The sequence below is a fragment of the Amblyomma maculatum genome, chromosome 1, assembly GCF_055883805.1.
Source record: "Amblyomma maculatum isolate TAMU_Amacu chromosome 1, ASM5588380v1, whole genome shotgun sequence".
NCBI lineage: Eukaryota > Metazoa > Arthropoda > Arachnida > Ixodida > Ixodidae > Amblyomma > Amblyomma maculatum.
This window is the reverse complement of record NC_139344.1, coordinates 117,399,355-117,412,125: the sequence shown is the minus strand read 5'-3', so window position 1 is coordinate 117,412,125 and position 12,771 is coordinate 117,399,355. Positions and strand designations below refer to the sequence as shown.

Here is a 12,771-nt window from a genome sequence, read left to right as displayed (position 1 = left end):
ACTTGATCAGATACAGACTGTCAGTCATCATCTTTGAGAGTGGCGTGTCGCAGCCTCGGTACTTTAGAAAGACTGACAGGCTCTTAACATTAAAAACCTGCTTCTAGTACAGCTTGCAGACAAATTTCGAATCATTTCCTTTGTTTTTTGGCGGGCTCCACTAAGGCAGGCATATATTTGCCTGAACATGCGACAGCTGGCGCTGGTGTGGTGCAAATTAAACTTTTTTCCTACGTATTTGACTGCTCCTTGCCCTGATACTGTGTGTGTTGGCGTACACCGTCGGTACAAACAAGCACTTCTATGTATAACAAAAAGAAAAAATATGTGTGTGTGCCCTTAATTGTTTTTTTTGTGCAAGCCTATGCAAGTTTTTGTTTTCTTTTTTAGCTGGCTGGGGTTGTAGGGAACGCCCTAAACAAAAGCAGACTGTTGTAACATGCACATCTCGTCTGCACGTCACAAAAAGTGCACCGTCCGAACGCGCGGACCAAACAAAACATAGCAATCTGCCGTGAGCATCTGCGTTTCCGCGGCAGGAATGAAATAACAATTTGCTCTATTTTGCCTTCTTTTTCTCCCAGTTGTGCTTTCCGTATTTAGGAAAGGTTGTAGGCCCATTACAAATGCAACATGTCCACCAAGCACATGCAAAAAAAAAAAAAAAAAAAAAAAAAACCGTCCCATTTTGGTTGTTTATAGCATCGTGTTTTCCGGGCGCATTAGGCCGACGGATATGGGCGTTGGTGACCTGTGCAGCAAACAAGCAAGCGCAGGTGATGCTGTAGACTTCAGTACCAAAGGTACTATGTCAGTTGGGCGCCGCCTTTCCTGCCCGTGAGCTGCCTCTAAGCGATTTTTCTGACGTCCATTTCTGAGACAGAATCACCTGTGAGTATCTTGGCCTAAATCACGCTAACGCGTGCGATGACTGAACGGCAAGGGAGACCTATACTGTGAGGTAAAGGAACTGTAGGTTGTGAAGCGCTTCTGCAGGCAGCGCGGCTTTTTCTATGGCGACTATGCACTTTCTCCGTTTTCTTGGATCGCGGCAGGACGGAGCTGTGTCACGGCTCTTATTTCCGTTGTGCAGGTCGCAGACTTGTTGACTTTGCTTTCTCCGTGCAACACCTTACGACGCGTGGCGATTCGAGTGCTGGTCACCTTGATGTGCTCAGTTTTTTTTTCCCTACGTTAAAGTGCAGCAAGCCGTGCCTGATGCAGGGACAGGCTCGCCGGTAGCCTGTGCAACTCTCGCTTTCTCACGTGAAGTCCAGGGCTTCTGTTGGCGTGCCTCTGTGCGAGCATGCAAGCTTTCAGCTGCTTTCCTTATTATTCACTGACGGATTAAGGACTGGCTGCTTGGCACACCCTTCTTAAGATTATACTTCATTCTCACGCAGCGCATCCCCTTTGATAGTGTTTCAATCCGCGCCACTGATGCGTTTATACAAAGACCAAACGAATCAAAACAGAAAAGAAACACGTCATTTCTCAGTCCCCGTGTTGTCGCTTCCAGACACTGTAAAATCAACAATGTTTTACTTCAGAAGTTATCAGCGAGCACAACAACTCATGTTCGAAAAACATGCAGTGACTCCAGCGACCGCTTCTCCATATCAGCCATTTTTTCTTGTGCATACCACGTTATTTTTGCTCGTACCTTCAGTAGAATGTGAGTGTGCACTAAATGGTGCAATACATAGCACTGATGTACTGCATTCGGTTCACTTTCCCGTTCTCTGAGGAAGCGCTTGGATCTTCTTCAATTTGACAGTGTCGGCTAATTCGTAACGGCGGTGATGCGCAATGTATACATCGAGGGACGAAGGTGCCAATTTGATTTTCGTTTTGCTTCTTTGAGAGCAAAAGAATCTTCTTTCAAACAGAAAATATATAAGCCGCTCATTACACATAAAAAGAACAAAAAGAAAAGAGCTGAGGTGCAGAATTATTTCAGGCGGCCCAGAAAAGTTCTACATAATACAAGAGAAGCTAGCCACGAATAGTAATGACAATCCTAAGCTTCTCTGGGTTACACTGCAAAAAATACGTTTCATGTTCCCCTTGCATTGCAACAATCAACTATATTTCAGATTAAAGGCGCCCAAACATTTACTTTCTACCATCTTTGAAATGAGCAATAGCAACATCTTCCTTAGGCTTTTCGGTTTACGAGAAGCCCCTGGCGTGCAATGCTCTTCGCGAACTAGGCTTTATCAATAAGGGTCAGGTGCCCTTTGGCCATATGTTATTTTTCATTAAAAACATTTTGCCAAATTCTCAGCAGCACGAGGACAGGCGAAAGCAATGTCAAAAACGAACCTTGTGCGGCGGGAAGTAGAGCAAACAGCTATTTGTAATTTTGTGAGATTTTGTACTTTGTTCCAAACGAAGTTGTAAAGGTCCTCAAAAGTAACTTCTAAGCTAGAGGTAACATTTTTTTTCTTTGCCACATTTACAAGCTCTGTCGTAGTATTGTATCATTTTACGGTTATTCTGTCCTAATTCTTTTCTTTTATTTGTCTCTTTAACAGACACACAGGTAATTTTATACGTGCTTGAAAGGTTCGAAATCTATTTCGGAATACCTCCCGTAAGAATAACGCTTTCTCTTTCATTCTCACGTCGCATCCTGACAAGCTGGTATCTGTAGTTCGCTGCAGGCCGACAGCGTTATCTAAAGCCTACAATGAGTGATAGAAAAACAGGACGAAAATTTGCTCCCATAAATTCTACTTGGCTTGAAACTGACGCTCCATTTACATGAAAATTAACAGTTATCACGTTTGGGCTAGTAAGAAGCATATTTTTTCTGCCAGGCTGGAGTGACGTGAGGTTGTCGGGGTGCCCTTGTCACGCTTTCTACTTCGTTAGCTGTTTTCTCGGTTTCTTTTTTCTTGTTTTTCTGGCGTCACTATTCGGTGGAAATGCGTGACCGATATGTGAACCGGTCGGGGCCATTTGATGTTAATGCCCTCATAAACCATGCAGACACAGACGCACGGCTAACGGCACGCCGTTCCAGAAGCAGCCACTGGCTTTCTGTGTAAATCCTTGCACACAAACGAGGCAAATGTAATATTCTGGACTCGTAGGCAGAACGGGAGCAGGGCGTGCGAATGGGCATAGTTGCCCGAGAATGGTGAATACTCGCCGGAAGAAGCAAAACGTACCGACGGGTGCCGCCTCAGAGAAAGCGAGTGAGTCTGCGGCCCGACGCTCATCTCTCTCTGTCTTGGTGTCTGCACTGCGCTACGTTCACAAAGCGCACCAATGTGCCGGCGCTCTACCTGTGCTGCTACTGCTGGTGTTCTACTGCCGGATGGTGTCCGACGGGGCTGCCGTTCATAAGCGCGCACTAAGGAAGGCGCTGCCGGCCAGCGGAAGGAGCGCGCTACACGACACGCAGCGCCCACGCGGTCTCTGTATCGTGAGCTGTGATGGTCGTCTACGTACACACGAGTTCTACGCGTAGAAACTACGCACGCGCATGTACCGGGCTCTACGTGCAGAGCACGCGTAGCGCGACTAGAGAGCTAGCACTAACGATTGTCTTCCTCGTGGTGACAGCGGGACCACTCCGGATGGGGCAGCACTGACGGCTAGGCACAGTGCACTGTTCGTGTTCCTCTTGTTCACAGTAATTTCTTTTTGCTTTCATTTTTTTTCCTACGCGACGAATTAGCTTCGCGCTTATCTCATTTTCTCGTTTTTCTGTATTACTGGCTTGTCGTAACTTTCCTCGACACCTAGAAGGGACGCGCACATTGTTGTATGCAGATGAAGAAAGAAAAGGACACGGACACAGCGCTGTGTCTGCGTCCATTTCTTGCTTTGCCCGTATACAAATGCGTACGCTTCCCTCCAAGACAGATGCACCAACTCGAGTTTTGTCAGAGATGAAAAAACAAATGATAAGGTTCACTCTCTGTTGCTGTGAAAAAGAAAAGTGCTCAAGTAGTCAAGTGACATGACGCTTGTAAGAGAGCTGGGCGAATGGTGTGACTGCTGCGGAAAAGTGCGCAGTGTGGACTATTCCAAAGTTCACTGTAAACAGATGCGAATAAGATTAAAGTTCTAAGCTAAAAGTGCTGCAGAAAGCAAGAAACGAAACCGAGAGGAAAGATTGCAGAGTAGAGAGCAAAAATGAGCATGTTCCTCCGTTCGTGGCTCGATCTGTAGGGAGAACTTTTTTTTATCGACCGAAAGTATGACAGGATGCGCCTCGCGCGCATCAGCATCGACTACGGGTGCCTCAAATGTCAGATTCGAATTCCAGCGTCTGGCTTGTTGCCGTCAGTGCTGCCCGTCGGGTGGAGCCGTCTACTCCGTCGCCCGTCGTTTACCGTTCGCAAGTGGAAACCCTCCCCGGCACAACGCAGTAGAAAGACAGGGTCGGAACAATTGGAAAAGAAGCAGAGAGAGAAAGAGAAAGGCAATGCAGGCAAAGGAAACAGCACATGAGGCTGGGGAAAGGGTACATCGCCGCAGGAGGCGAGTATTGCTGCTGTCGTTTTCGTGCGCAGGCCCAAAGGGAGGAGAGAGGGAAGCAGCCGTTCAAGCAGAATACAGAGACAGGGCCTGCACGATCTTGGGGTCCTGCTTCGAGCCTTCCTTGAACTCGTCCAGCGTCAGCTGGTTGTCGTGATTCTGCGCAAAAGAGAACAATCAAGAATCAGACACTCGCCAAGACACATGTCACTTTGTCGCGGGCGCAGTTGGCTCTGCGTAGGACATTCAGTGCCTTTCCGCATACGAATTTTGCATTCCAGTCCGCACAAGCCTCCGCACGAGAAGTCCGAGGTATAAAGAGGCTTGTGTTGAAGTCATCAAAATCTCCAGTGTGCCTCGCACATCCAAATGTGTATACATGCGGTTAGATGTACAATTCAAGAGGCATTTGAGAGCGCCATCTGGCTGCAGAGGCGGTCACACGAGACATTCCATCTCTATCAAAGCTATTTCTACAATCAGTGTATCAGACTGTGTAAAAGAATTTTACGTAAAACAAAAACACATGCAGAACTTTAAAGTTGGTGGAAGCCCGCTGTATACGGGATGACGTGACAAACCGGGCTTTAAAATGTGATCTTTATGTACCGAAAGCTACACTACTGTAGGTTTCCAAGTTGTTGGCGTGGCACCGTGGCAGTAGCTGCCAACTTGGGCCTCTCGATTCACATGGGACGGTTATGTCAGAATCAGCCTGCCAGGACCCTGATATTCACGTTACCCCTATAGGCCACTAAACCACGTTCATACCGCTTGGTTAAAGCGGGGCTTTATATGTGGGCTGGTAGCCTACGCTATCGCGTCATACCCTTAAAGGCAGAGCGTAAGTGTCCCCCATATTTAGATGCAATAAACGCCTTTACCCCCGCCGGTGAACTTTGATGCGTTCAACGGAAGGCTGGTTGTGCTCGATGCAACGCTGGGTCGCCCGCCGCCAAAGCTTTCTCTCAACAGTAAGTTCAGCAGCGTTGAACGCGTGTAATTGTTTTTCTTTCTCCACTGTAGGGCTTAAGCTTTATTTCAAAGCGTACTTTACCAGGAATGCTGCTCTGTAATCGGTATTGCTCAAAGTATTCTCCGCAGCCTGCACTTTTTATTTATTACATACTGCAGACCCTTGGGTCCAAGCAGAGGGGCATAGTTGACTACAAAAAAAGAGCAAAGAACAACAACAAAAGTAACAAGATATTATACAATATTAATCGCAATGCATAGCCATCTGTAAATTAGTGTTCCAATCTGATATTGTGCGAGGGAAAAAGGAAAACATAAACGTGTTAGTTCAAGCATAATAGGGTGTCAGTGAGTCAGGATAATGATGTCTCGTATAGCGTGTTGATGCAGGAGATATATAAGGGGACTGGTTTATTGCAAGCTTGTTATTTATCAGGAGAGAAAGGAATTCTAGCCTCAGCTGTTTTCTGCGGGATTAAAGTGTGGGAATAGAATTATCTGTCATTGTTTGAGAGGATGAGTCAAACCTAGCGAATTTATTAAATATAAACCGAACTGATTTTCTTTGTATTTTCTCAAGGTGCTTGATATCTGACTTAGTGTGAGGATCCCATGCTATGCATGCATACTCTAGCTTAGGTCTAATGAAAGAGATGTAAGAGAGTAACTTTACGGAAGAGGATGCATTTTTTAGTTTGTGTCTCAAGAAACAGAGTTTGCGGAAGGCAGAGGAGCAGATAGTGTTAATATGTAAGCTCCAGGACAGAGTAGAAGTTAAGGTAACACCCAGGTATTTGTAGCTGTTAGTACTGCGCAGTGGTGAAGAACCAAGGGAGTAAGAGAAAACAAGCGGAGCTTTCTTACGAGTAACACGGAGGACTACTGATTTGTCAGCGTTTATCAACATCCCCCATTCACTGCACCAATTTAACATGTTGCTTAAATCATTTTGAAGGACAATGTGATCATGTGGAGTTGTTACATCTATATACAAAATACAATCATCAGCAAACAGTCTGATTTGAACACCTGGACTCACAACATTCACGATGTCATTAATATATATCAGGAATAACAGGGGACCCAGAACACTACATTGGGGCACCCCTGACGTGACTGGAAGAATGGCCCAGCTGCATTCGCCAATTTTAACGTACTGGGTTCGTTTAGTGAGGTAAGCAACAATCCAGTGTACAAAAATGTCAGGTATGCCAATCATTCTTAGTTTAAATATTAATTTGTCGTGCGGCACCTTATCAAACGCTTTGGTGAAATCTAAAAATATTACATCTATTTGTCCATTATTGTCGAGGGATAACGCAAAGTTATGAATTACGGATACCAGTTGTGTTACAGTCGAATAACCCTTTCTGAAACCATGCTAAAACTCTGTAAGCACATTGTTTTCAGCCAAGAATTCATTGATGCAATTTGCCGCAATGTGCTCCAAGAGCTTGCAACATTGAGATGTTAAAGAGATGGGGCGATAATTTTGGAGTATTTTTCGATCTCCCTTTTTGAATGCCGGAACAACTCGGGCCACCCTCCAGTCAGCCGGGAGCTCCCCCGACGAAAGTGAAACAGAAAAAATTTTAACAAGATATTTCGCGACATGTTCAGGATGCCGCTTTAGGAAGATATTCGGTATTTAGTCAGGGCCACATGTAGTTTTGGTTTTGAGATTTACCAGCATATTGACAATACCAGCATAAGAAACAAAACTGGCATCAAATTCACACTTCTTTGAAAACCCGGTAATAACATTAGATACTGAAAAGACACTTTGAAAATATTCATTAAAGTGCTGCGCTACGTCTATGTCATCAGTTATCAGTCTGTCATCCACTGTTAATTGCGGAATTGATTTCTTTTTCTCCTTCATATGCTTCCAGAATTTATCAGGATCATTTTTAATGAAGTTGGGCAGTGAAGTATTATAGTAATAATGTTTAGCTGCGTTCACCTTCTGTTCAAGCACATCCTGAGCTTCTTTTATTTTATTCGGATTCATATGCTTTTTCTTTAACCTTTTAACTTTCGTTTAGCATGAATCACATCGCGTGTCGTCCAGGCTGTACGCTTGTGAACTTTCTTTCTCTTAGTAGGTATAAATTTTTCTATGCAGTGAAGACACATACTTTTGAAAGTATTCCAAAGGGAACAGACACTGGCGCTGTTAAAATCGGCAAGACAATTTTCCATGTAATCTATGATAGAAACGTCATCAGCATGAGAATAATCTTTGTAAGAAAGCATAAATGCCACCGAAAACACATATTTTCAGGCATCACAGAATTGTTGATTGAATTTGTACGTGGCTGCAAAAGGTGGTAATCGATTTTGCTGGCTTCTTACGAACAATCGTGAAAGAGTGAAATGTTAAAGGACATGGTACAAATTTTGTCACAACACGCAGTCTATGAAAAAGCACTGAACAAGTGTAGAGGGAGAGCCTCAGTTCGGAAGTCGAGCCAACGTTTCGACAAGTGGACTTGTCTTCGTCTAGGCAGCGCGATCATCACTGGCGGGTGGTTTAAATACGCTTTTGCTTCCGAACAAGAAAAGCTAGGGAGGGGGAAGATGGGAGGGCGCGGTGAAAGAGGTAGGTCAAGGAGTGAAAAAATGTTCCTTCGGTGTGTATTTCTCAGTCTGGAACCAGTGATCACGTGGCAGCAGCAGGAATAAACTACAATGCGGTGTGAATGATGAGTTAGCACCTAAGGCAGGTTCGATACTGACACGGCTTTCTTGAAAGAGTACAGACATTCCAAAGGGACCTAATAAAGAATACAGATGCAGGAGAACAATTATCAAAGACGGAGACAAGTCCACTTGCGGAACCGTTGGCTCTGCTTGCGAACTGAGGCCCCCCCTCCACCTTTGTTCAGTGCTCTTTCATACCGTGTAGCCATCCTCTTTCTCTCCTTCCACCCTGAATCCACAACATGCAGTTTATTAACACGGGCAGTAATATATTGATCCCTGTAAACAATGCTGTCATCGGATAAGTGGATTATTCACCTTGTTTGTGCGGTAGTTCTATCACACTACTTTCTTCTGATTTTCTTTTTTGTCTGCTTACGCTTTGTTCACTTACTTTGTGCTTTTAATTTCTACACCATTGCCCACTTTCATGCCATTCGAGGAGTGCCAGTCCTTATTATAACATATGTTACGTGGGACTGACCTCATAATGTTTTTTTCTTTGAAAAACATTTGCACGCAATGAACATTAGGCCTTTCCTCTCAAACTGCATTGTGTTTCTTCATTTCTGCATGTCCATACCGTAGCGTATTTAAACTGCAGTAATAAGTTCCGTTTTCTTTTTTTCGTTTCCTTTTCTCTAATCCTATTACGGCATGGTTGGTATGGTGATTTATTTGCGTACAGACGCAGTGGCTCAGTGGTTAGTACGCTCGATTACTTAACCCGGGCTCGTTCCCGGCCGTGGCTGCCTTATGGTGGTTAAATGCGTGGCGCCCGTGTAGTTCGCGACGTCAGTGCACGGTAATGAAACCAAGGTGGTCGGAATTATGCGGAGCTCTGCACTATCAAGTTGTTCACCGCCTTATTCTTTTCGGAACGTTAAATCGCATGAACCAAAACAAAACATTTATTTATGTAGGAATGAAATTAATTTAGTGCTGATGGGCAGCTGGAGCCCAGTCAAGCTGCAATGTGGCAGCTTTTCTACAGCTAGCGTTTTCGCCCTGTAATGTAAACTTGCGCAAAAGAGATACTTTTATTGATTGGGTGATTGATTGATTGATCGAATCAGTGATTGACACAGTCAGTTTCAAGAAATATTTGTTATCTGCGATCAGGTATCGCGAATAAATGTGTGCGAATAGGTTAACGTGGTTTGTGTAGGATGTAAGCAAAAGCGCAACCTTTTGCCTGGCTTTAGGTCTTAGTTGGTCAAAAGTCTGGATTATGCTGCACGTTGGATAACATAATCCTATGTTGTGATGGTCAAGCATTGCAGCAGCTTTAGATTTTGGGCTCTGTTGCGTTATCTGCACTTCGACTAAATGCTCGAAATCGCGGTTTCGCTACAGAAGCTCAAAATTATCATCCTCTATACGTAACAGGCATCATCTCAATGCTTACGCTGTATTTCACGTCGAGCCGTTTCCATGCCGACATGTCCTCAGATGGGGAAGCAAGAGCTGAACGTTTTGCTGTAAGCGGATCTGTCAATTATGCAATCGTTCCCCGTAACACTGTACGCAAAGAGAAAGAGCGGAAAGGAAAGATGCGTGCATGTCGACGATGAACATGAAGTATTTCAAATTTATGAGACGGAGGCGTCTGGTGTGCTCTCTTTGTTTATCCCTTTTTTCTTCTTCTCGTAGCGTGAAGTTCCGGGCAGTGCTATCTCGGCGCGATGTCGCCAGCGCCTAGCAGCTGTCAACTGGGCGCGCTGCATCGCACGACGCATTTCCGGTGCTTTCGCGGCCGTCCTTCCAGAAATGCGTGCGCCGCGAATGGGATATTTATTCGGCGGGAGCGCAACGAACGCTCGACTTCTCTTAATGCATGAGAGGCGATCATTCGTAGCAGCATCACGGAGTTCTTTTTATGGTAGCCAGACACGCCGTGCCAGAAGTCACCGATCTCAAAAACAACCTCGATCCAGGTGCGCCTCTCTACCATCTCCATGGTTTGTTTACCAACTTTTCTGTGCGCCACACTTTATTTTCTTGGCGTTCCCAAGTTTAAGCTCTACAGCCTAATATTTCTGCCGAAGACGGAAAATAAAACCTTATGAGCAGTAATTTTGGCAGCTGAATTTGTCTCTTATTTCATAAACACTCAGAAAAAAGGCTTATATGCAATAATTATGTTAATTATTGGAGGACGTTGGCTCTTCAAATAATACTCTACCTCTCCCCCCCCTCCCCCCCCCCCCATCTCCATGAATATTTTGTATATTCATATATATTCGAATATTCCATACCTACATGAATAATTCCCGCCTGCTGTCAATAAAAGTTTACACATATCCCCCCCCCCCCCCCCCCCCTTCTCCGAGAGAAAATTTTCTTGGTATGTAATTTTCTATTGCGGTACACAAGGGGCATGCCTTTTGGAGACCAAACTACTGTCGCATTATAAAATATCAGGTCGACAATTGCATCTAAATTTATGCGACTTTTTGTATTAAGATTCTGCAAAGACATTCAGTCATAATGCAGTGCATTTGCAAAGGGTTATATCCAACCGAACACTGCGCTGCTTCAAGTGAATAACTGTCAGCTGCCCACAACCGGCTCTATTCATAGGTGCCGCGAAGATGCAGGCCACAGCTGTACTGAATGAGGCGATAAAGCCTGCACCAAGAGTTGACACAGCATGTTGGACCCATTGCAGTATTCGGCTTTGTTCCCTTCACATTGCTTGATACGGTGGTCCGTGGAACCTATAAACTTTTTTTTCTGCAAGCAGGTTCCCATGCTGAGCGCTTTTCTTCTTCTTTTTTCCTTTTCTTCATCCGCCCACAGTTTGTCCCCAACGGCATGCGAAGGTAAATCCATTCGTACTTTTTGCTGAATATTTGAAGACCGATAAAAGAATGCGGCGAGGGAAATCTTTTTTATTCGCTTCTTTGTCGAAGAAAGTAGTACACGTCCCAGTATAGCGACAATTGGTGTCATTACTACGCGTATAAAGAAACGCTATCTTCAGCGCGCTATTTGATTGTTGTTTCTCCGCTCGCAGTTTTATATTACTGGCCTAAGTAAGTGCTTCCAAACTTATGCTCCGCTCTGAGAGTACGATGAGAAATCCTCGCCACTCTCATCGCCGACAATGTACATATCTCAATCTTTGTTGGCTAAGAAGTAGCCAAGCGAAATCGAATAAGACAACACGAGCACATAAAACGTGTATTCTTCTTGCCCATATCCAGTATTCATTGCTTTTTGAATTAGAATAAATTAAAATACTGCCTTTCCAGCGTCCTGGACTGCACTCATGCAATCGATGCCGAGTCTTAAACACTGGCGTGTTACAATAATTATGTATTCTTCCATTCTTGTCTTGTTCTGTACTTTCTTCGCGGAGCAGCCTAGAAGCACGGCAATACTGTCAACTCCCGACAGCAGTAAAGTTCTCTAAGACATTATTTGAAGTTGTTTTACGTCGCTTTCGTAGCGTGGCGTAGCCGAAAGCTCTCGAATTTTATTGGAGTTCGCTCTAGTCGACGTAGACAAGAACTCTCAGCCGGTTTCAGTTATCACCGTCGTCGCACAACTCTGACAGTGCTTATGTAGTGACGCGAGCATACAATTCTACATCGTAATCATCAGTCGTAAAACCATCAGATAACGGCAGATATGACAGATACCTTGTCCAATTGCTCGAATATTTTGTCCACCCTCTCCCGGGGAGACTCCTCGGCATTGTCCTTCGCCTGGTTTCCCTGTTGAGAAAAAGAAGGAAATAATGGAGTGAACGGCTCGCGAGCATAACGGAACAAATTTGCAGGCGCTATTCTCGTTTGTGTCGGTTCCCAAGAGACCCAATGCCTGTGGACGTATTTTGCCTATATCTGCGCTTACTGACAAAGGAGACATGTATTTCTATACAAAAAAAAAATATAGGTTAAACTTTCAACAAACAATGGTTCGCTGATCATGGTGCCACTGTACAGAGGACGACCATCGTAGATTCTCGAGGTGTGTAGAAATGAAACTCATTGAAAAGTAACAGTACCTAAATTTAGGTGGAGAAATTGAAACGAACGCCGTTGTCGCTCCTTTCTAGGGAGCATAGCAAGACTATCTAGTCCTATGGCACAGTACGTATGAGGTTTTTTACAATTACCGCAACTCAGACAGTGCGCACGAACATGTGTCATGCGTTACACCTTATGAAGAATTCCATGGAGGAAACGAAGAATCAAAGATGGGGACCCAGTGCGCAGGCACATGTGCCACTCTTTGCTACACCTGATGAAGAATAATACTGGGGAACGAAGAAACAAAGATGGGGACCCAATACGCAGGCACATGTGCCACTCTTTGCTACACCTGATGAAGAATACTACTGGGGAACGAAGAAATAAAGATGGGGACCCAATACGCAGGCACATGTGCCACTCTTTGCTACACCTGATGAAGAATACTACTGGCGAACGAAGAAACAAAGATGGGGACCCAGTACGCAGGCACATGTGCCACTCTTTGCTACACCTGATGAAGAATACTACTGGCGAACGAAGAAACAAAGATGGGGACCCAGTACGCAGGCACATGTGCCACTCTTTGCTACACCTGATGAAGAATACTACTGGCGAA

General features: G+C 44.7%; 1 protein-coding gene across 1 annotated transcript in view; it reads right to left on the bottom strand.

Moving 5' to 3' along the window:
- Positions 1-686: 686 nt before the first annotated feature.
- The window catches only part of LOC146203685 (frequenin-1-like), a 37,802-nt gene continuing 25,717 nt past the window's right edge, over positions 687-12,771 (bottom strand). Inside the window, exons 6-7 of the mRNA XM_084603204.1 lie at positions 11,820-11,894; positions 687-4,653 (exon numbers count right to left, since the gene is read on the bottom strand). Of these exons, the coding sequence (XP_084459330.1) occupies positions 4,561-4,653; positions 11,820-11,894 (168 nt within the window). The 3' untranslated portion in view covers positions 687-4,560. The remainder of the gene's footprint in view (positions 4,654-11,819; positions 11,895-12,771) is intronic.